Source organism: Melozone crissalis, unplaced genomic scaffold (assembly GCF_028551555.1).
Source record: "Melozone crissalis strain CALT ecotype California unplaced genomic scaffold, PUWL_Pcris_2 ptg000004l_1, whole genome shotgun sequence".
NCBI lineage: Eukaryota > Metazoa > Chordata > Aves > Passeriformes > Passerellidae > Melozone > Melozone crissalis.
The window spans coordinates 39,651,393-39,675,091 of record NW_026535782.1 but is presented as its reverse complement, the minus strand read 5'-3'; the positions used below and the strand labels follow the sequence as shown (position 1 = coordinate 39,675,091).

The window sequence follows — 23,699 nt, the reverse complement described above, 5'->3', positions numbered from 1 at the left end:
ATTTAATTCAGGTGGAAAAGTTATGTAAGATTTTCCCAAATTTTAAAGACAGGAAGCTTGCACATTTATACACATTTATACATTTCACATTTATACCACTCATAGATACATGCTGTTATGTGTTCCCTCATCAAGCTCTAGGCGCATGGACATGTGTATGTGTCTCCTCATTTCTACAGTATTTGTGAGCCTTGTGGCCTTTTCTGTGTTTATCTACCCAGTGCACCCCAGATGTAAAAACATGACATTATCTCAGTTTTACCCAATGTGGAGCCACAAGGATGCAGATTGGGTTACAGAGATTCTTTGTGGAATAGGGAATTTCTGCCTCCTAATTCATGCTCTCTGTTGTTGCTTTAGTGCTTCCCCACTGGAATGAATAAACTCCTTAGCTCCTGGGGAAAAAGAAATAAAAAAAACAATAATAAGGGAGGAAACATTGAGCTTTTGGGAAAATGCAGAAAGCAGTTCAAGTCCTAAGTGAGTTTAGAATAGTCTTTTTTTTTTTTTTATTCTGCAGATGAAACCAAATCCCTTTTGTTCCTTTTGCATCTCTTCTATAGCAGGATGGGGAGGGAGGGCAGGGAAGAGAGAGAGCAGGAATTGAGATAAGATTGTAAATGAAAAGACAGTGGTGCAAGGCATGGTGCAAACAGGAGCCTGAATAAAATAGTAACTTTCAGGAGACTTCACCTAGCTAGTTTTACTCCAGCCTGTTGAAAAACAAGCACCCAAAGGCTCAGGCCCTCTCCTGAACCTCCACCCCAAATACCCGTGCAATGCTGCTGAGTATCTTGCCTAAGAAACATATCTGAACATTTATGGTTTAATTCAGAACTGTGTTCTTGTGCCTAGCCCTTGAAAACTGAATTTCTAGGAGATTTTAGTTTTCCATCTGTTGACAATAGTTATAGGTCTTTCCAGATGCTCTTGTATTTTGAAGTCCTACCTTGCCATATGAGGAGGAACTCAGGAATTTACTTCTGCCTTTGTTGGAGCAGATGATTTTGGAAATTCATGGGAGTAGCTTGTACTTGTCCATACTACCCATCTGGGTAAGGATTTTGTGAATGGTGAGACTGGATGCTGGTCACTTGAGCAGGTGGCTGCTTTTGCCCGTGTAGCTTATAAGATACCCACTGAATGAGACTATCAGCTCCTCTCTGTTAAAAATATCTTACTGACCTGATAACACTGGAAAGAGCAAATGTAGGAGAATAAGAAAATACACTGTCCCGGTATAAATTGCAGTGAGAAGATTTAGGTTAAACATCAGGAGAAAAACCTCACTTTTTAATGGGAAGGATAGCTAAGCACTGGAATAGATTGCTTGTGGAGACCACGGACTCTCTGTCAGTGTAGGGCCGGGTTAGAGAAACATCTGCCACAAATGGCTGTTACAAGCCTTAGCTTCCCGTGGGAGGAGAGAAAAGCCTCTGTTAAGAATTAGTTTCAAGGAACTAATGCGATGCACCTTTCATTAAAGATGCGCATTAACATACTGCAGAACTCTTTTATTCTGGCTGCATTATACCGCGGTTGAGGCAATTTGCCAGCTGGCTGGAAGGCTTTCAGAAGGCTCCCACTTGTTTTTCCCTTGCCTAGGCAATCTTACCTTTTGTCTGCATGGGATAACTTATACACTTAGACAAACAAATAGCATGTGTGATTACCTTTCTGTTCTACAATAATTCTCCCTTTCTTTCCTTGCAAATGTGTTGGACTTCTACTTCCAATCTTGTTATCCAAAATAAGATCTTATATTTAAGGTAAAAGTTAGCTACTCCCTTCCTTGAACACCTCCAAATTCACCCCCAAGCCAAAGTGACTTTACTTCTCGACAAGATCAGAGGGAGTATGGGACAGTTCAGGTGAAATTCTGTTGCTTAGGAGCTGTGTCCTGGCATAAAGTAACATTATACAGGGATTGGAGAATATGATTAGAAAGGAGTTTTTATAGATTCCTACTATTTTACTTTTACTGATTCTGTGACCTTTCAGGGCTCCTAGTGGGAGTTTGGATGACTGGACTGATTGGAGAACACCCAACAGGTCTTGAAACTGCAGGGTGACAAATATGAAGGATGCCTGGGATAGTTTATTTTCCCTCTTTTTGCTGAGGCAAGCACTCATCAGAACCCAAGTAATAACAGTTCATAAGCTGTTAATACAAAGTACCCTGAGACTTCTGAAATGCCTTGCTCTGCTCTGCACAGCTTGCTAGGTTATATTCTTTAAGCTTAGGCATCTTTGCCTGGACAAATCTATGGCATTTAATTCTGCTAACTTTTGTCCCTGCAGTGAATTGGTCCTTTCCTCTTATGGCAGATTATCTAGCCTACAAATTTGAGTATTCGTTATCTTGCATTGTCTCCATCCTCTGCACATGTGGTGTTTCTTATTGCCCACATGTTGCTTATGACCCTCCTTCTTTAACTATGTGCATATATATTTGACCTTTGCATGCATAAGCATGTAAAGAAGTCTGCCCTCCTATAATTCACTATGATTTTCTGACTTTTCTTATTCATATCTGAACATGTATGGAATTATGTGGCATGTCTGATTGTTCAGGTTAGCAATAAAATGTAACATTTGCACATATTTTTGAGACAATCCATCACTGATTTGGAGATCAGAATATTTACTTAATTCCTGTTTTTCTTCCTCTTTGTATAATTTAGAATTATTGTATTGGGATAATAAGAAATGGATGTGTACTACTGTATTTGCAGGTGAGGTGATTTAGTGTACAGAAGGCTGTGGCAATGCTGTCATTATTATCCTAATTTCATAATGTTTCTGTGTAGTACAACACTGTGAGACGTGCCTGGCACACAGCCTTATGAACTCCCCTTTCTATCCCAGAGAACTTCTGGGTAATTATGGGTTGGGTTTGCCTATCTGATCTAATTTATCACTTAGGGGGTTATATCATGCCTGTTACTGAGATATCTAAGTGCTGCTGAGATTCTGTGAGATGTCTCTTTCATCAGCCACTTATTTCTATGATAAGTTAATGTTACTGAACTGAAAACTGGGCTGTTCTGTGCAGCATCTTAATCACTGGTCCCTGCTGAGCCCCGTGTGGCAGTTACTACTTTTGGGGATTTGAGCTCAGTTACTTGAGAGCTAAAGTAGCACTGCAGAAATCTCTGGCTCAGATGATGATGAATTGACCTGCTTGGTGAATGAGTGGGAAGCCCAGGGCTGAGCAGACCCTGGATAAGCATGTGAGTCTGTGCTCTTTATTCCCTTAGAAATTCACTTTCCACATCCAGGCTTAGATATTAGAATGAGTACAGAGCATCTTCAAGGGTGGAGGGAACACTATGGGCAAGTTCTCCTTGGCATTCTTTGCCTTTGGGAAGGCAAGACCAGCTGCCCACCTTTTTACAACCCCCCCACCTTGTGCTCACTGGGGTGCTGTGTTCACCCTGAACAAGGAGGGTGGATGTGGAAACTGCTGTCTCTGGGTGATTTCTTCTGCCTTTCTTCCCCTCCACGGCCCTCAGAGAGGATTTTTCTTTCATGGCCAGATGAAGTGTTTGTTTGTTTTGAAGGTGACAAGTGTTTTATGTGAATTCTGGATACTCTCAAATGCCAAACCCCAGCTGGGCTTTGAGTTTCACAGATTATCCACTGACACCTAATGAGCCTTTAATAAATGTTTCTCCCTCCCATTCTGTCATTTCAATAAATAAATGACTGAAATTTGGGGGTTGTGGGAGGGGTGTTGGTTTGGAGTGGAGTGAAGCTTTTCTGTTTACCCATCAAGCAGGTACACCACTAAGAGCAGTCATGCAAGCTTCCCACGCACCCACACTGCCTCTGCCATCAAGTCAGCATGTCTCAGTCTGGCCTGGAGGACTTGCTTTGAGGATCATGCAGGAAAGCTTCTTCTAAAGCCCAGTTAGCTTCTTCACCCTCTCAGCTTTGGTTGCCAGCCAAGGTGCTAATTACTGTCAACTGTGATGGTGGGAGGGGGAATTGAGAACAAAGGCGAGACTTTGATAGTTGAAAGTACAGTTGATGTTCAAGTTTTCTTTTTTCCCCCCGGATGTTTTTTTGGGGTTCTTTTTTGCAAGAAATGGTCTGCCTGGGCAGCAGTGGGTGAGCTTGCATGTATTGTCTCTTTAAGGACTGCAGTGGCTTCTAAACAGCTTTCATTCTTAGCAGTAGGTATGAGATAATTGAGTCCTGCCCCCTTTTTTGACTACTGAAGATATGATCTCTATTCAGTTAGGAAATGGAAAATTAAGTGTTCTAAAATTGCAAGAGATTTATGGAAGTTATGAGAATTAGGGAAAAAAATAGCAAGATTTAAAAATCATCATAGATACTCTTTGGTATTAATTTTCATGCATCAGAAACATAAAACAATGCGTTGTTTCCAGCTAAGGTATGTAACCAAGTCATTGTGTTCCAGTTGTTTGGCTGAAAAGGTTGAAGGTTATAAGTCTGTTTGACCACAGTCACAGCATTCCCATGGTTATCCACTCACTCTCCCAGGAGGTGAGACCATAACAGAGACGAGACAGCTCAGAGATATTTCTTGTTCTGCACTTCCCCCTTGTTTGAATCCTCTCATTCAGAGCCTTCTCCCCAGAAATGTCTCCATCTTACATGAGTCATGAGTTTGGGTACTCCAGGATGGTCCTCTTACCTCTTACTGCAGTGGCTGTGGTTGATGCAAAGGGATGGCACAATTAGAAGTCTATCTTCTGTGGTTTGTGTCTCCTCAGGTGGGGAAATGGAAGGAAAAAAAGTTGCAGATGAAGTATTACGTGTGGCCGCGCTTTGAGCTGTATCCCGACTCTGAGGAACGCGAGGACGATCACCTGAGTATCGTGACCTTGGAAGAGGCACCATTTGTCATTGTGGAGAACGTGGATCCCCTAAGTGGCACCTGCATGAGGAACACGGTCCCTTGCCAAAAACGCATCGTGACTGAGTATGCGCCCCTGTATTCTTCTGCTCCTCTGGGGCTCTTTATTCTCAGCAGAATGTAAAGTGTCTGTTGGGCCAATACCATCATAATCTATCACCCTTTTTTAGAAAATCACCTCCATTTGCCCAGCCTGTCCCATGTCCACTCATGATGGGCCCCTTTGGGCAAATCATTGCAGTGTGCCCCTTCACCCTCCAGCACAGATAGCACAGTATAAATTGTCCACATTATATAGTGGCAGGGGGAATGCAAACTGACAACAGAGGGGAATTACAGTTGTTTCTCCCAGTCTTTTAACCCATTATTATTGTGATGGTTCAGGAACAAAACTGATGAGGAGCCGGATTACATGAAGAAATGTTGCAAGGGGTTCTGCATAGACATCCTCAAGAAAATCTCAAAGTCTGTCAAGTTCACCTATGACCTCTACTTGGTGACTAATGGCAAGCATGGAAAAAAGATCAATGGGACATGGAATGGAATGATTGGAGAGGTCAGCAGCAAAGGGAGGGCATGCTGGGCTTCGTCCCTGGGCTGGGTGATACGGGTCAGGTCTAGCCTCCCATTATTATTGGGTCCCCTTTCTGAGGCAGGGACAGAGGTGACTCTAGAAATGACTGGCCTGCATTCTTTCTTGGCACTGAGTGAATTAATTTGCTCTGACACTCCGACCATGACAACCTTTCTTGTCTGACCATTAATTATTATTCTCTATGGTCTCACAAATTTGGCCTACACAGTCTTAGAAAGAGGCTGATATCCATTCACCATGGTTGCTGCAACCTAGATTAAGCTTAGGTTGTATATAAGGTGAATAAAGAATGAAATAAGGCTTTGCAGTGTTTGAGGGAGGATAAAGCAAGGACAGAAAAATGAGATAAGACGTCTTCTCCGTGGATGATGTGTTTATCCTAAGACCTCTGTGGATTTATTTTTTGTACACAGACCAGCTTTGAGGAGAAGATTAATGTCTATAGGTTTTCTGAAAGAAGAAGGTGTCCTGATGAAAGATTAGAAAGGAGAGATGTTACAAACAATATAGGGAATGGGATTACGGGAGTAAAAGGATTGTGTTGAAAGGCAGGAAGATGAGAAGGGGCTTGCCTGTGGTGCTTGAGGGCTGCCTAGTGCCTGTGTGTGATCTCTTTCTTTTCTTCCTCCAGGTTGTCACCAAACGGGCCTATATGGCTGTGGGATCCCTCACCATTAATGAGGAACGTTCAGAAGTGGTGGACTTCTCTGTGCCCTTCATTGAGACGGGAATCAGTGTCATGGTGTCACGTAGCAATGGAACTGTCTCACCTTCTGCCTTCTTAGGTATTGATTCAATCTAAAATTAAAACTTCACCCGGTGGTCATAAAAAAAATTAGGTGAAGGTTGCTTGTGATTCTTAGTCTGAAAGCTCTTTTTTGGGAGTACCTGTGGGACAGGTATATAAAAATATACTGTAATGTTTTAGAACGGAGTCACAGGCAAGCAAAATCCAGGCAAATGCAAGTGCAAATAGGCACTGCCTATGGGTTCCAAGCCAAGACATTTTTCAGCAATTGTATGCCTAATCCTAGAAAAATTGGGCTCACTCAGAGTTGTCACATACACTGCAGCACTTGATTTCCCAGTGATTCAACTAATAGTATATTCAAGGAGTGTAGGCCAGAAGAAAATTGATTCAAACGTTATAGCTGGGATACCATAACACATGGTGATAGCAATTGGCAATAAATAGTTGCACATTGAGAGGCATTATTTGTAAAGATGTTGTTAACTAAGCCCTCCCTTGACGCCTAGTAGAAGTTAGAGAACTAATAGACCTTTTCAAGAATGGTTGAGCCATCGGTTCTGTGCTGACACTGTGTCTTACAATAAAGGCATTTCTAATGTCCTTCAGCGATGGTGGGTGATCAGAGAATACGGAAATGATACTGCATTTCCCCGAGACATTCGTGCCTTCCTGGTGTCTACTATTTGGCTTTATAAAGTGCTTTATGATGCTGCAAATACACTATATGAGTTATGTAATTACTGCCTGCTCTCTGCCAGAGTCCTGAGAACATTCACAGACAGAAATACTTTTATATGGGTAATGAAATTTTCCCAGACCTTTTTAAATATGAGTTTCGTGGCTACTAACTCCTCAGGCGTTTTTCCCCTTAGCAAGTCCACCAATATTGCTGGGGTATGTAAAAGCAATGTTAAAGTTATCTCTTAAGTTCTAAACTGCAATTTAACTGAAGTTGCAATATTGGCTACACTCTGGAGCAAAGTTCTTTGTTTCTTTGATCTGGTTCAGTCCTATCTTTTTCTGTTCAGACTGGGAGAAGGAGAAAACCTGGCAGAGATCAAATACTTGCAGAACACGAACACTAACATTTCTAGAATGAGCCAGTGTTCCCATTGCTAGAGGGATGGAATACTAAAAACCTACTGTCATTATGGCTGAACCTTAGAAATTTGGAGATGCTCTTTGGCTGGATAACATCTTGAAAGTTGGATGCTTGTCTGAAACTCTGCCAGTTCTGCCTGATTTTTCCCACTCTCTCCAGATGGTGCTGGAGGACTTCCTGGGAACAATCTTTCATCAATGTGTTTTATTTTATCAATGCATGCCACAATGGCTGTGCGTGGTTCCAGATGGAGCCATGTGTCACAAATGTAACAGTACGATGGAATGCAGTCAATACAGAGACAGAAACTTCAGTTTTTCCAGTTCAAGAAGTTTTTAGAATCAGGTTGAAGACTTTGTTTTAGCTTCTGCTTTTCCCCAACCCAGTTTGCCCCACACTGGACTTCCCTGGAGAGCAAAGGAGGTGAGGTGTTATCAGGTCTTTTACCATGGTTTTCTCTTCCTTTCCAGAACCTTTCAGTGCTGACGTATGGGTAATGATGTTTGTGATGCTGCTTATCATCTCTGCGGTGGCTGTCTTCGTCTTTGAGTACTTCAGCCCTGTGGGCTACAATCGGTGCCTTGCTGATGGCAGAGGTAAGGGGGGCTGTTTCTTGCTATGATCCCCTCTGGTTTCCAGTCTCTGTTTGTTTGTTGGGGTGTTCCTTTGCCTTGAGTGCAATAGGGATCTAGCCCGCTCTGAGCTCTGCATTCAGACTGAAGAGGACAGGGATGGAGGCGGAAAAAAGGCTGTGAAGAGAGCAGATGTGTATAATGGATCATTTGCTTGGCGTGAGAGACGGAGCTGTGTCGCCTTTCATGTCTGAAGCACATACCAGCTCCAACTTGTTTCTCATTGAAGGAAAATGGGCCCTGGTAGCCAGTGCTGGCAGGGCCTACGATGCTGCACTCTGAGGCAATCACAGGGCTCAGCACTGTCAATCCATCCTTCAGTACTATATCTCTCTACACAGCAAGTCACTCTGCTGGCCTCCTGGCACAGTGCTGTGTCCTCCAGAATCCACATCTGTCACCTGCTCAGGTCCTTCCCTGCCTTTCTGGCTTTCTAAGTCCAACTGAGAGAATGGGAAACTCATTTTCTTGGGAGTGGGTAAAAAAATTATTTTTCAAGGGCAGCAGGAAATTTTGGACCAAGCAATTCATCCATTTTTATGGTTCTGATCTTCAGAAGGCAGACAGATGAATTAAAGAAAGGCTGTGTGTCCTTCCTAAGATACAGCTTTTCCCCCTTATTGACATGAAAACAATTAGCAAGTTGAGTCTTCTGTCACCTGCATATCTTCACCCCCTGGTGAATCAGCCCTTCAAATTTTCTGGATTTATTGGTTCATACAGAATAGTGGGAGAGAGACAGTTACTGGAAAATGCACTCATTTGCTCCCGAGTTTAGTGCTTTGAGTGAATTTATGCCATCAAATTAGAGAGGAGTGAAAATAAAAAGTGTTAATGAGAATGCAGGCAGAACCACATATATGGGGAAGTGGAGAACTTGTCTCTTAACATAGAGCTGTGGAGGGCCTTTATGGCACCTGATCATAATTGCATGGATCTGTGGGCACAAGTACTGAGAAACCTGAGTCTCTTAGGAGGTATTAATACAGATGTGGAACTGGAAGCAGGTTTTAGTACAGGCATGCAGTTATGCAGTTGTTAAGTTAGCCAAACTGCAGCTACAAGTCTCAATATTTCTGAGTAATTATGAAGAGTATTGCATGATCAGACAGATATTATCCCTGAGAGATGAAATATGAAGATACAGAAATCTGCTGCAGAGACTGCAATGCTGAATTTGGTAATGAGAACCCTGGCGAATGTTACTTGGGCTGCATTTGAACTATGACAGTATGCCCTAAACAGCTGCATTTTCTCTTTACGGACATCAAGACTTTTGGATTGGAATCTCCCATTACAATCTTGGTTTGTGTCTGACAAAATAATTGTGGAAGCACATAAGGTGATCAGTGGAGAGAGGAAGGCTTTTAGAAAGGAACTTCTCAAGATTTCCTTCCACCATATAGTTCCCACTGATGTTTTTCAGGCCCTTCACCTGTATATCTTAGGACACATTAGGTAGAGAGCAGGATAAAAATACCACTCCAGCATGTAAAAAGACAAAGACTGCCAAACTATGTTTCTCTTAGGAACTTCACCTCCCTGGAATTTAAAGGCACCCGTTTACCAGGTGATGACTGTGCTCTGAACTTGCTGTGCAGTTCCCTGGGTAAAAAATGAGCCCCTTGCATTCTTCAGTTGTATTTAGGGTAACACAGTTAGTGTTTCCAGATGATCCATGCTATTTGCTGCTTGAAGGTTTGGAGGGGCATGTCAAAACTTTCTTTCCTTTTACTATTTTGCTGGAGTCAACCACAGGCAGCAGCACTAGGGCCCAATCAGCCTGCCTGAGGAGATAAAGCGTGGGATGCTAATCAGATTGGCACCATTGGAGATAGGACAGATGCTTGAACTGTTCCATTCATGCTAAGAGGATCTTCTCAGTGTCCAAAGAGTGATCACATCAGCATTCTCCCTCTCAGCTCTTCTTGAGCTCAAGTTGAGGAAATTCTGGGTTAGGTTCCCACTAATGGAACCAGCACGTGCTGGGGATACAGGCTTGCTGGGAAACAGGTGCCATTTCACATGTTTTCAGATCTCGTGCTTCCTTAGCACAAGTGGCTTCTGGGGAATGACTGAGCTTCCTCACTGAAAAGGGAGAAGAGGAAAATAAGAGCTTTTAAAACACAGGATCTGCTCCTGGACTATCTAGGGCAGACCTGCAGATTTTCTTAAGGTGGAAGAAGTATATGTCACTGCCACGTACCTTAGACACAAAATATGGGGAGAGGGAGCTGTGTTGTTCTCTGGTTCATGGATCTTCAACAGGCTGAGTAATGAAACATTCATGCAGAAGTACTTGTAGAGTCCTGTTATTTCAGATGGTGCTCTTCCTCATACCTTTACAAGTACAGTAAAGAGAGCCATGTTTAACACAGACGTATACTGGGAGTTTGAGGACATTACTCTTGAACAGATGGAAATAAGGATAGAATGTTTTCTGAGCAAATTCTGTTTCTGGAGACAACTCTTCAACCAAAATTAAATGTTTGGTCTTCTAGACACTTCAATCAAATAAAAAAAATGCCCTTGTATGAGGTTTCAGTGGAAATCCCTGAGATAGAAAAATATGAAAATCTGAGGATATTTTTAAAGAATAATTTTTCAGTTTGTATTTAGCTGAGATATGGTAGCATGAGCTTAGGGGAGTGCAGCTGCAGATATTCACCTCAAAAGTGGGGATAGATTCTGCTCTTAACTCTGAAATCAGGATGTGTATATGACTGGAAATGCAGACCACTTACTGTCAGATGCTCACCGTGGGATCATGTTTCTCAATCACTCTAGAACCAGGAGGTCCCTCTTTCACCATTGGCAAAGCTATCTGGCTGCTGTGGGGGCTGGTGTTCAACAACTCTGTGCCAGTACAGAATCCCAAGGGTACCACTAGCAAGATCATGGTGTCGGTGTGGGCCTTCTTCGCTGTCATCTTTCTGGCCAGCTACACTGCCAACCTGGCTGCCTTCATGATCCAAGAGGAATACGTGGACCAGGTGTCTGGCTTGAGCGACAAAAAGGTAATATATCCCCCCAAACCCTCAAAGCAGCCTTTTCCACAGAATAGGCTGCTCTACCATCTCTTCCTTCCTTTCACAAGGGAAGTGGGCAGGTGTTTCCAGAGTCACATCATCAGAGCTTTAGACCCTAGTTTAAATAGCACAACTGTTCTTCATTGGTATTCAGTTGCACTTTTACATGCCTTAAGCACTTCAGGAATGAATTATAGACTGAACTGAACTATGCTTGCTTGCATAATCCCAAACCACACCTTGACTGTCAGCAAGAAACACATTAATGGAGCTTTGGAGATGATGTGTATAATGGCTGTAACCTGTTTTTTCAGGATTAAATCATTTGTTTTGGGTAGGAATGCTGGACATTAGACTGGCAAATATGATCTATTAATTTATTCTGAAAACAAGTTCTGTCCATGGGGGTAAATCACTGTGCCTTTGATGATTTACTATTGCTTGCATTTGCAGTTATACTGTTATTTTTTCAAGGTGTTTGGAGGCTTACCACTAGAAATCATTTTGTGTTCAGACTGCATTTCAATGCCTTGTTTATCTGCGCAGCATTTTGTCCATGCAGAGCATTCGCTTCTGCTGGACTCTGAACATTTGAGGACTTGAGATTGCTGATACACGCTGGGTAGCACTGTCTGGCTTGTGAGGGTGTAATGCTTTGTGCACTCCTTTACTTTTGTTTTCTGGTGAGGCTACTCACAAGGAATTGAGTATTGTGAGGCTCAATGGCCCATGCTGAGCTTGTTACTCAGTCACTGGGGCTGCTTAAGGGGCCATGCCACTGCAGGGCAGCCAAATAGCAACGGGTTGCACACATTGCTGCTGGGGATAGCAGCAAGAGGAGGACTGCAAGTGTCAGTTGTGGCTGCTGGGTTGGTTGTAGTTACTGACTCTTGTGTCCATCATGACAGTCTAGAAGTAATTTGTGACCAGGCCTCCTGTGTATATGGTGATCTGTTCAGCAGGCTCGAAATCCTGTGATGGATTAACCATAGGAGCTTTTCTTACTCATTTTGTTGTTTGGTTTTTGGTTGTTTTGTTTTTTTTTTTCCTGGAATAATGGCACAGAATAATACAATTCATGCAGAAGTGCTCCTGTTATTAGTTTTCATTTTGACCTCAATTTGTTTCACATTGTCTCCTCATTTGCCATGTGGTGTGTTGAGGATGGGGTGGAGGGGAGGATGCTTTTCTGTCAGGTGGAGATTGTTGCAGAGACTCCTTAGAAACTGTGAGCTCTAACCTTCAGATTGAAAGATACTGTTCAAAACCAGCCAGCCCTATCAGAGGTAACATTAGTTTGTCATCATTAGGTTTTCAACTATCTGAGCTAAATGGGATAGTTTGTGCCTGTGATCTATTGTTTCAGGCTGTGCCTAGGCTCATGGAGAGAACATGCTTTCATTCTCACATTTTTCAAGATGTTCTTCATACCTGCAGAGATATGTGCATGAAATATCATTTGAAAGCAGTGACTCCTGGAACTTCACAGAGCCTTTGAATACAAATTTCTAGGCCTGTTTTAGTTGATTTCACTGTAGGGCCACCTGTGTGTATTGGATTGAGGCCATTTTCTTCTACTTCTCTGCCAATGTACCTGTATTTACTTTTGCTATGCTAAAGCATATGTGCTTTTTTCCTTGGGGAAGAGAAAAGCTGTAGTACATAGAGGATTGTGGTATGCCTCAAACATAGCTGCTAGTGCAAGTGCAATATTTGGGTAAGATTACAACCTACCAGAGCATCTGGAATCAAATGAAAATTGGCTGGTGAAACTGAAGGCCAACAGCTGCCTTTGGGCAATAAAGCAGGTGGGACTAACTCCATCCAAAATAAAGTGAGTGAATGAGCTTGATCTACTGGGCTTATGGATTTTACTCTCTGAATATGCAAAGGGCCCTGTAGGATTTGTGAGCAGTCATCCAAATATTTGTCACAGTGCTTCAAGATCCCCTGGTCTGGGAGGAATTCACTCTTCTGAATCTCGTCTTTACCCTTTTCTGAAGCCTGCACACTGCTTCTCACTGACCCTCTCAGTGCACGGCTTGGCCAGGATGAAGGGCACAGCCACATCCAGGGCACATGGAGGTGCACTGTGTTCTACCTCACTTCTCTTGTCTGCTTAAAGCCAGTTCAGACTTTCAAAAGAGGCAGTCACTGTTCAAAGCCAGGTGGGAAAGGCTGTTTTCCAAGGGGAAATATTGACGCTTCCAATCTCTTTTATCCCAAATGTATGATCTGGCGTCCGCAGCAAAAGTCAGGCAGATTGGTCTCCTGGCCTTCTCCATCAGGTGGTAAGGGCACTGTGTCCAGCACAAGGACTCAGCAGATGATGTAATCCAAGCCAATCGGCAAAGTGACAGTAACAAAATTATATTTTTCCTACTTGCCTAGACCCAGATCTGCTTGCAAACGTCTCTGTAGTTCGACAGTACCTGGGGAACCAGTACCACTGACACTGCAGAGCAGCCAAAATGCCAGATGTACTCACAAAATCCATTCCTGTACCTGGCTGACGTGCACTTGCCAAGGTCAGACTGGCTACACTCTGCATCAGCAATCCTGATCGTCTCCTTGGGCCCTCTTCCTTAGGTTTTGCTTGGGAAGAACCACTGCAAGAGATGTCTACAGCTGCTGGCATGCCACTTCCCCAGAAAAGCTGACTGAAATGCTCTAGATGGCTCAGGATGGTGGATGTCTCTTGGATGATGTCTTGGTTGTGCCCCAGCATTCACTTCCTAATGGCATGCAATACAATGACTAAAGTCATGCCCCCACTGTGCTTCTGTGGATGCTTGAGCATGTCTGTCTGAGCTGGGCTGGAGTGGATGCCTCTGTCCCAGGGTACCAGGTTGAACTGAGGGTGTCTGGAGGCCCCCTGTATGAATGTAGAGACCTCTGCCACTCTCTCTCTGTCCCAGGTGATGCTGACCTTGCTGAATGCCACCCTTTGAGCATAGCTGGCTCAAAACAGGTGCCAGAGTTGGGGCAGGAGCCCACCTTATGATGGCTGTTAGTTCCCTCATGTTAACCTTGGGATCTGCTAAATCACACATCCAGCTTTAGCTCTTAACTCTGGGACAGCCATGGGCAGTTTGAAGGGGGAGAAACCTGCTCCTGCCTGAGAGCAGCACTGGCCTCGTCAGCTCTGCAGGAAAAGTCCTGATGTTGACAGCATCTCCTTTCCAGCTCCCTGTGCCTGTGGCACGCTGAACCACTTTCCTCCTGCACAGGAGCCGAAGCAGCACCTTCCACCTCCACTGGTCCACCCTGTGCAGCAGAGGGGCTGGAGGTGTTCCTGGCAGGGGCAGTGCCACAGTGGCTGTGCCAGCTCCCAGCAAGCCCAGCTGGAGCATCTCTGCACGTGCTGCTGGGCTGCATCCATCCAGGGGGCTGCTGCTGCTGCCCTGAGCCCTGCAAAAGCCCCAGTGGTGAGAGGGCCTGCTGCAGAACATGCAGTCAGCTCCTGGGTCTGGGTTTCATCTGAGTGCAATCAGAAGATGTAACCCAATTTCCATCAGCGGGAGAGCCTCAGACACATTAGAGAAACAAGCGCCTGCGGTATTTTGGTCTAACGAAGGCAATAAATACAGGAAAGATTATATAAAATGAACTAATGTGTGAAGTAATCTAATAGCTATACGTAATTTCCATTCATATAAAGTACTAATAGAATAAAAGCAAATGTGGACAGCCAGCAGGGCATTTAAATAAAGTGATTTAGAAGGCAGTAGGTTAATAATAATAAAAAAAATACTATCCTTTCCTATAAATTAGTTGGAAATGCCAAAGAAGTTAATAAAGTATCAAAATGGTAATTTGTAATTGACATGAAAAGAAGAGAAATTGATTTCTGCATGTCTGCAAATTAATATAGATTGCTGAAATTTCACACGCATTTGACTTATTTGCTTTTCAAGATGTTAATGCAATGTTGAGACAAATGCAGCATGGGTCAGTTATTTTTTCAATAGATATGAGTTTATTTCTTTTCTTGAAAGGTAGGTTTTGAAGTTAAAACTGGGCAGTATTTTTACGAAAAAAAAAACTTGAGGAGAGTATAAGAGGGCAGAAGGAATTTCTGGTATTTTTCAAAATAGCTCATTTTAGTACACTTTATACAAAATACTTTGATATTTCTGACATGTATTTTGACATGTCATTTTCTAAAGGCACTACTCATAAAACTGACCTACATTTAAGGGCAAAAAAGTGGAAAAAAGATTTTTTTTTTCTGTAACAAAGGAAGGGGACAGACAGAGATAATTGGAAGACGAAACAACATAGGTAGATCTGAGGTGAATGGAACATTTCAGGTTGATACAAAACAAAAGCCTCACTTGAAAAACCTACAAAAAGACACTGAAAAACGTACAGAAAGAAAAGAATCTGCTTTTTTTCTGGCAGTAATAGATGCTTGGCTGTGAAACTGAAAAATGAATTATTTCCCACATTGTACCTTGTGGCACATTAAATCGAAATTATACAAGGATCCCAGATATGCAAGGATCCCAGACTTAAGCGTGTGCTTAACTTTGTGCTCATGAGTGGTGACATTAAAGTCAATGGGCTATTATTCACATGATTGAAGTTAAATGCTTCCCTGAGCTTGCAGCTTTTGTACAACAAATACCTGTTCTGGAGAAGTCCAGGGAAAATGCAGAGCAGACGCCTCCTGCTAGACGTTTTTTAAGAGGACTAAAGTGAGGGTCAGTCTGGTGCCTTGTGAGCTCTACAAGGGGAAGATTGTCTAACTGGATAACTTGGAGGCAGTGCAAATCTTCCACAGGATTAAATATTTAGTGTTAACTGACATTTGTGGTACTTCCACACATTTCAGCAGGATACAAAGGAAGTTTTATGTGGCAGTGTCCAAAGGCAGAAAGTAGGTAATCTTTCAACAGCAGAATGATTTTTATTGTCAGGACACCTTTGTGGAGATATGAGTTAGGCAGACAGAAGAAGGACCGTGCCACTTCCAATCCTGTCCTCTTGTGATAAATCATAACCTTTTCCAAAATGCGTAAATATGATGCACCTTACTTGACAAAAAATCCTCCCCAAAATAAAGAGGTTCTTGAATCTCCAGACTTTATGTCATGGGGTAGAGTTGAATTTCTTTCCACAGTGCTTCCTTAGGGGTACATCTCCTTGTAAATGAGTTGAACTGTGCCTTTTGCTTAAATATGACCTTTATCAATAACAGTGGTATCAACTACAGTGCTTAATAAAATAAACACTGGTTCATAGTGAAGTGTTACAAACTCAGAGCACTGATAGTCTGAAATATTATGGCTTAAAATCTGATTGTTTCTCTACATGTCCTTGTAAATCATCAGGTGCTATAGTAAGAAGTATTTTAAAATGTTATATAGTGTAGCTATATATTATGTGTAAACACACATAATGCATGTGTACTGTGTGTAATTACATTTATGCTAGAAGTTTTTTATTAATAAATAGCTATTAAATAGCTACAGCTGATCATATGTTAGTAATAGATTTTTCTATTTTGTGACACATTTATTGTATAGATAAATATAATCTTTGATAATTTTTTGCAGTTGCAGATGGGTGTGTTTGTCATAGATTTTTAGACATTCTGCAGTCTTTGTATTGGGATAATTTTATGCTTTCTGAGATCTTTGGAACAACCCTCTGTGCCTGTATGCTAAAATGTGATTCAGTAGATTTTTTAAGACTCTAAATATTTAAAGTCAGTGGGTCTTCAAACAGAAAGAAGTTTTGTTTTCCCCCTGCTTCAATCCTAGTTTCTTTGTCATTCTCCCTCTTTTTCTTCATCTCAGCACTGTACAGTGCAGTGCAACACGGAGGCTGCAGTGTGTTTTAGCCTTCACTTGGTCTCACATGATTCTCTCTTTTTCTGTTCATCTGCAGAGACTTCCCTGGTATCAAAAATGACTGGGGGTTGAAGGGATTAAGGGCAGCCTTGCCAAGAAGGATTTGGGAGTGCAGGTGGACAAGAGGCTGGGCACAACCCAGCAGTGGCACTCACAGCACAGAAAGCCAGTTGTATCCTGGGCTGCATCCAAAGGAGCGTGGGCAGCAGGATGAAGGAGGGGATTCTGCCCCTTTGCTCTGCACTGGTGAGACACCACCTGCAGTGCTGCATCCAGCTCTGAGATGTTGTCTTCTGAATAAAAAGAACCATGGACCTGCTAGAGTAAGTCCAGAGGAGGCCACCAAAATGATTAAAGGGATGGAGCATCTCTCCTTACAAGGAAAAGCTGAGAGAACCGGGATTGTCCAGCCTGGAAAAGGGAAGGCTTCAGGGTGACTTAATTGTGGCCTTCCAGTACCTGAACAGAACATACAAGAAAGATGGAGAGAGACTTTAACAAGAGCATGTAATGACAGGACGAGGGGTAAGGGCTTCAAACTGAAAGAGAATAGGTTTAAATTAAGAATTAGGGAAAAATTATTTGCTGTGATGGTGGTGATGCACTGGAAGCAGTGCCCAGAGAAGTTGGGGATGCCTCATCCCTGGAACTGTTCAAACCAGGTTGGATGGGGGCTCCAAGCAACTGGTCTAGTGAAAGTTGTCCCTGCCCATGGCATGAGAATTGGGGTTAGATTGTCTTTAAAGTCCCTTCCACCCCATTCTATTATTTAATGACAGTAAAATCTTCTAATGGGACTATTTAGGATTTCTACAGCTAAAATGCAGTTTAGTTGGGAACTTAAGCAGGTAAGATGTGAGGGGAGGGGATACTCAGAGTCAGACTGTTGGCCTAGTTCATCCTTGCTGGAAAGGAAGAAATGCAGACCCCTGGGTTTTGTTGCAGGTACAGATGAGAGTTGCAGGATGAGGGACTTTGGGGATGGGGCCGTGGCGTAGTCCTTATCTTGCAGCTTTTGGATTCCCCCTCCACAGCACCCTGGCCTTTTCCAGGCCTTGGCCACCACTGACCCTTTCTTTTCATCTTCCTTTTCAGCAGCTCTTGGAGCTATCCCCTTTGGAGGGAGTGGTTAAATTTGGTTGCTTCTGTGCTAATTGCTTGGCAGTCTGGAAAAAGCTGTCTTTGGAGAATTACATAAGGGGGAGAGTGAGAGAGGGAAGCAAAGGATTGTCCTGCTTCTCACATCAGTATAAGTCAGGGGACAGGAAAACAATGAATATTTTTATTTATTATTTATATGGTGCCATAAATGTACTTGGCACTTTGCAGTCAAATAAAAGACAATGGCCCTGCCACCAAAATTTGGCAGCCTGAGAGATGAGAGCTGACCTCCTTCAGCTGAATGATCAGGGCTGAATCACTGGTGGGGAAGGGATGAGAGTAATCTACAGGATTAACAAAAAAACCCCCAAAAAATTACAACAGCTGTATCCCCACACTTTCATTCCTGATGCCTAGTGACTGTGACATTTGGAGTTATATGCACATACATATACTTGATAAATACTTGGCAGGTTGTATCTTTCCAAACATTTTTACTTCACTGCATGCTTTACTTTACTTTATTGCCCTGCTTCTCCCAGGCCTTTGGCTACTCAAGGTCAAACTTCCCCATAATCTGGGTGGCCCAGTAGACTTGTTTACTCCAGATGTAGCTCAGTGCCCCAGGACTCACATGGGAGTGATGTGGCTTTCATTTCTCTGTCTTTCACTTGCAGGTAGGAGGCAGTTTTCATCAGAAGGTTAAAGGAAGGCATTATCTCCCAGCTCTGGGAAGGTGCTGCCCTGTCTGAAGTGCCCTGCTTTTTGCTTTGCATCTCTGCCCTACAGATGTGCTTAAGAAATTGCACTAATGTAATTACTAAGCTTTTAAAATTGCTTGGATGAAAATTATGGCCCCTCTGAAGTCTTTTGGAGGTTTGCCAGGCTTGTGCAAGGTTTCACCCTGCTGCCCAGTGGATAGTACCCACATAATAGTAGGTTGGCTACTCTTAGTATTCAGAAGACAGGAGGATCTGACCTTCCTTTGTTAGTGAAAATGGGTGAAAAATGGAATTGCTTCCCCACCAAACTACATCCTCTGAATTTCTCAGAGTGTTTCATAATTTGTTAACCAGCTGTCTCACGTGCAAACAAAGCAGATTTCAAATTCCTCTGTACTTAGCTGTCACCTCTCCTCTCAAGGTCTTTTTAATCAGTTAATTTTCTCCCTCTGAATGAACATCTACACTCCTAATGATATTAACATGAGTGTAGTAAGTGGCATCTTTCTGCCTCATGAATTTCTCTTTTGTGTTTGCCTGGTATTATTCAGTAGATACCCTTTGTCCCATTGTGTTTAGCTTCCAAGGAAGCTGACTTTGAAGAATTAGATACATGGCATGATTTGATGCTGGATAAACAGAGGATCTCCATCCTCTACATGCATGCAACCAAGACTAAAGTGCACCATAGCTGTGATTTCATAGCACCCTTCATTGCAACAGCTACGACTGTGGTGCTCTGATACCATACATACAAACACTGAGCTTTTGGCTCTGACTGGTGAAGCTCAGTGATTCCACTGCAGATTTCTGGTCAAGCTTGAGGGACACCCAGCAGAGACTTGAAGCCTATATACTGCCACATGTGTTCTGAGGAATATTTAAGGCTTTACTGTTACCTGTCAATGCAGAAACTGCGCAGAGCCTGTGTAATGGTCCCGCACTTGCCCCACGCGGAAGGCTGAGGTGTGCTGGTGGTGGGTGGGCTCTGTCTGTTCGTGATGTGGGATCCTGCAGGGGCCCCTCAGGCCTGGGTCAGCATCAAGGCAGTGTGGTGGCAGCAGGCACGAGCAGGTGTGTCCATGGAGGACGTGGGATCCCTGACATGCTGTCTGTTTGGGGAATGCTGCCCTGCCCAGGGTGCAGGAGTGCAACAGAGCAGGTCTGTACATGGCAATCCAGCTTGCAAAGAGGCTGCACAGTCCTGCTGTGTGCACTGCTCTGGCAATAACTGCATGTGATGGAGGCTTCTTCCACCAATTGGATCTCTGCTTTCATCTCAGTTATTTTGCAAGGACAACTATTTTTAAGGTGGCTATATTTGAACTCTTTTCTTTTGCTTTCACCTGCCCCCCCCTCACCTCTGCATTGTCACCAGGTTGCTCTGTTCCCTTTCCTGACCCGCACATGTCCATATTTCACCAACAGACATTCACAGATATTTTTCTTTCTTGTTTGTGGGTCTGACCCACACTACATCTTCCTTTAAAAGGGACTTTAATAGAATTCTTTGCCAACTTCACTGCAGTCAGCTGCACTAACTGATAACTCCTTTCTTGGACTTATCTAGAGCAATTCATGGGTGAAAGCGCTATGCAAAGCAAGACAGAGAATTTGAAACATCACTGGGTACTGAATAATAAGATAAACCACAAAGTCAAAGTCTGAGGGAGGACAGGGTAATTTTATGCCCTCCCAAAATTGACATATTTGATTTGGTGCTGTTTGGTCCCCATTTTTTTAGCTTCCTTTTTTTTTGTTTGTTTATGCATCAAGACGTGTTGTTTGATTTGACACGAAACTGGGGTTTCAGGAAGAGTTGATGTGGCAACTAGATTCAGAGCTTGAGGAGTCCCACCCGCTGCTGAAGAGGCAGAGAATATTATTGTGACGGAATGCAGGGGGGAACTAAAAAGAGCTAGGGTAAAAGGATGATCTGAAAACTCATAGTCACTTGGAAATGGCTGAGAGTTCCACCTTGGAAATAAAAAATGTCTGTAATGTCAAAACTACATGACTGTGCACAGAGGAGAGGGATGCTTTAGGAATGAATCTCAAGAAGTATCTGTACAAGAGAGTCATTAATAATAGAGAATAAGCAGCACAGTCACTTTAGTCTGCTCTCCTCACAGACTTGTATCAGTGCTAAGATTTAGGTTTGCAGTATGCTTTTCTGCCTATGCTGTTGGGCTGGCACAGCTAGTCCACTCCTAGCTGGGATGAAATTTTGTCAATTTTACAGTGCCTACAACACCAGGCCACCAGCAGTTGCAAGTTCTGTGCTGGAAATCTGTAGAGCACCTCCTCTAGCAGGACAGGGGACTGGGGCCATGGGTTTGTGGATGTGCCTACATGCACAATCCAACTGCAGAAAGAAGGGAATACAGTAAAAGCTCTGAAGATGGTGCTGGCAGTGTTGATTCACATTCCAGAAACAAACTGGTCGCTACCTGGATGCAGATCAGGACAGAGTGGCAGCTTTGAAGAACTTTCAAGCTGAAAATGAAAGATTGACAAAACATGATATAATACAGAGAGGCCCTGAGAAGAGAAATAATAAGCATGAACTCTGATTAGCATTGTTTGTGTTGCCTTACTGCAAGCTTTTTTAGTGTAATATTCTCTCAGCATCTTTGGATCTTGATCAGATTGTTCTTAATATGGTGGAACCATCAAGATATGGTTCTTGATATGGGGATCAGATCTGTTCTTGATTGGTGAACATATAGGTTCACCAACCAAAGGTAAGTCAAGGAAAGACCTGCAGGATACAGCCAAAGGACAACAGCAAGAATGGTTGCAGGTCCACAGCTTGCAAAGAAAGACTAAAGAAACTGGGCTTCTTTAGCTGCAGTCAAAGAACATGGAGAAGCAGCAGCACAATGGTCTTCAGAAACATAAAATTCACCTTCAGAGAAGAAGAAACTATTTGGATTTCCCTGCCCACGGACAAGATAACAGAAAATATTGCAGTTGTATTTGTAGCTGGAAGACTTTAGTTCAGATACTTGGAAGAACTTTCCAGTAGTAAAGCTCTGGTGGGTAATGTCCAGGGAATGGAGGAGTCTCCAGCCATCTTCCACAGTGAACTGGATTAAGAGCTGTCAGGAATGGTGATGCCCAGGAGGGACTCACTGGAGAGACAGAGGTGGAAGAGACATCTTCTCAGGGTCAAATCCAGGTTTGGGATTCTGTGACCTTGTTTATGGTGCAGCTTGAGGACAAAAATTATGTATTTGGGGGATAAGAAAAAACCAAGCTTTTTCTCTTTGAGAGTTGTCCATTAGCTGTGACAGAATTAATTTCCTAGCTGAAAACAGGACAGACATAGAAGGCAGCTATGGCAAGACATGCTGCTGTGGACATGTGTAACCTATCAGGACTTAAGTACAGGCATAGAGCTACCTCAGAGTTAGACCTGGAAACCACTGACCCACTCTTCAATTTTTAAAGTTCTGAAGGAAGCTCTTGTGCAAACAGCCTGGTTGGATTTTCAGGCAATGAAGAAAGGGGCAAGCTGACTGCAGTGACATACAGCTGAACCAGAACAAGAGGAGACAATCAAGGATGTTTGGGCAATGCAAAGAAGTTGTACATTAGGGGGATGGTGGGCACTTCAGGCTTGTTGCTACCCATAGTGGTTGGCTCCCTGTGCTTTTGGTGGGAGATGCCCTGAGTGCTGAATGGCCCAGTGGCTAGATTCATTTAGGCTGATGTAGATGTCTAGAGCTATTTTAGGTGTACTGGAGTGTCTCAGGTGGTGGGCAAATTTGACACAGGGACTATGAGAGACCTGTTCCCGGGGTGAAATTCCCTAGGCATCTCAGCTTGGCACTTACTTTTGGGTAAATGAAGCGAGCTCAAAAGTATTTAACATGGGTTTAAGCTCTTTTGGACTTGCAGCTAGCAGAGGAGCTGAATTTGTGGTGCTCAGTTTGATGGGTCAGAGCTGTGGAGCTCCCTGCGGTAGAAAACTTTAACTGGTCATCAGGGCATTACAGAGTGTAAGGAGCCCTCCCAGAGAGGCTGTGTAAGGGTAAAGCACTACACCCACACACCTACACACCCACCCTTGCGCCAAGTTCTGCCAGCTCATTATGTTATTCAGCAGTGCATTGATTTGGGCTTTTTTTCAGCAGTGTAAAAGTAGATCGGCTGATAAAAAAGAGACTTTTTGTAGCAAGAGCTTGCTGAGTTTGGGAAACTGCTTTCAATGCTATTGGCAAACACTTTACAGTGTAAACAGGGCCTACACGAGGCAGATAAATAAGTGCAGATGTGCTTTTCTGTAGGATCCATTCGGTGATAGACAATATATTGAAAAAAAATTCTCATCAAATTAATTGTTGCCAATTAGACATAACCCCTTCCCCTCATCTCTAAATCCCCTCCATTTGCTGCTGCATGAATGGGAAGAGCTCCTATCACCTGTTTCATTATGCAGATTGATATCTGAACATCTGAGAACAATGCTGCTCTCTGCACGGCACGGCTCCAAATTGCTAATGAAACAGCTCTGCCAGCCGAGCCACTTCAGCCCGCTTTCACTGCCGCTGTCGACAGCGCTCGTGGAGAGTTGGGGAGAGGAGTGGCAAAGGAGCTCTCTGCCCTGAATGTGCTAACAGCTTCCAGCCTGTGTGTTTATTGCTCTCCAGAGGAGGAAGATTTCTGCTCTCTGGCTCGCAGAGGTTACTTTTGCAAAGCCGAGGTCTGCTTTGCGCTTAATGCTCCTTGATTTCAGTTTGTGGAGTGAGGGGTTGAAGAGGCAGGCAGCCACTGGGCTCTGAACATAGATGTCTCATGGCCCAGAGCTACTGCAGCCCTTCAAGCATCCTCGGTGCCTGCTTTCCACCCCAACTCTAGCGTCCACCTTCACAATTGATGTGAAGCAAGTGGGACTTCTTTCAGGGGTGAGAGGATGTGCACACCACCTTGGGTACATAATAGGGGAGCATCTCCCAGCAGAGGTTCCACGGTGAATGAGTGGGAGGATGCAAGAGGGATACATCTCTGTCTGGGGC

General features: G+C 43.4%; 1 protein-coding gene across 4 annotated transcripts in view; it reads left to right on the top strand.

The window, feature by feature from the left end:
• The window catches only part of GRIN2B (glutamate ionotropic receptor NMDA type subunit 2B), a 207,382-nt gene that overhangs the window by 168,763 nt on the left and 14,920 nt on the right, over positions 1 to 23,699 (top strand). For all 4 annotated transcript variants that reach the window (XM_054277109.1, XM_054277118.1, XM_054277126.1 and 1 more), the window contains 5 exons: positions 4,746 to 4,954; positions 5,273 to 5,444; positions 6,115 to 6,268; positions 7,807 to 7,932; positions 10,756 to 10,985. In XM_054277109.1, coding sequence (XP_054133084.1) covers positions 4,746 to 4,954; positions 5,273 to 5,444; positions 6,115 to 6,268; positions 7,807 to 7,932; positions 10,756 to 10,985 — 891 coding nt within the window. The remainder of the gene's footprint in view (positions 1 to 4,745; positions 4,955 to 5,272; positions 5,445 to 6,114; positions 6,269 to 7,806; positions 7,933 to 10,755; positions 10,986 to 23,699) is intronic.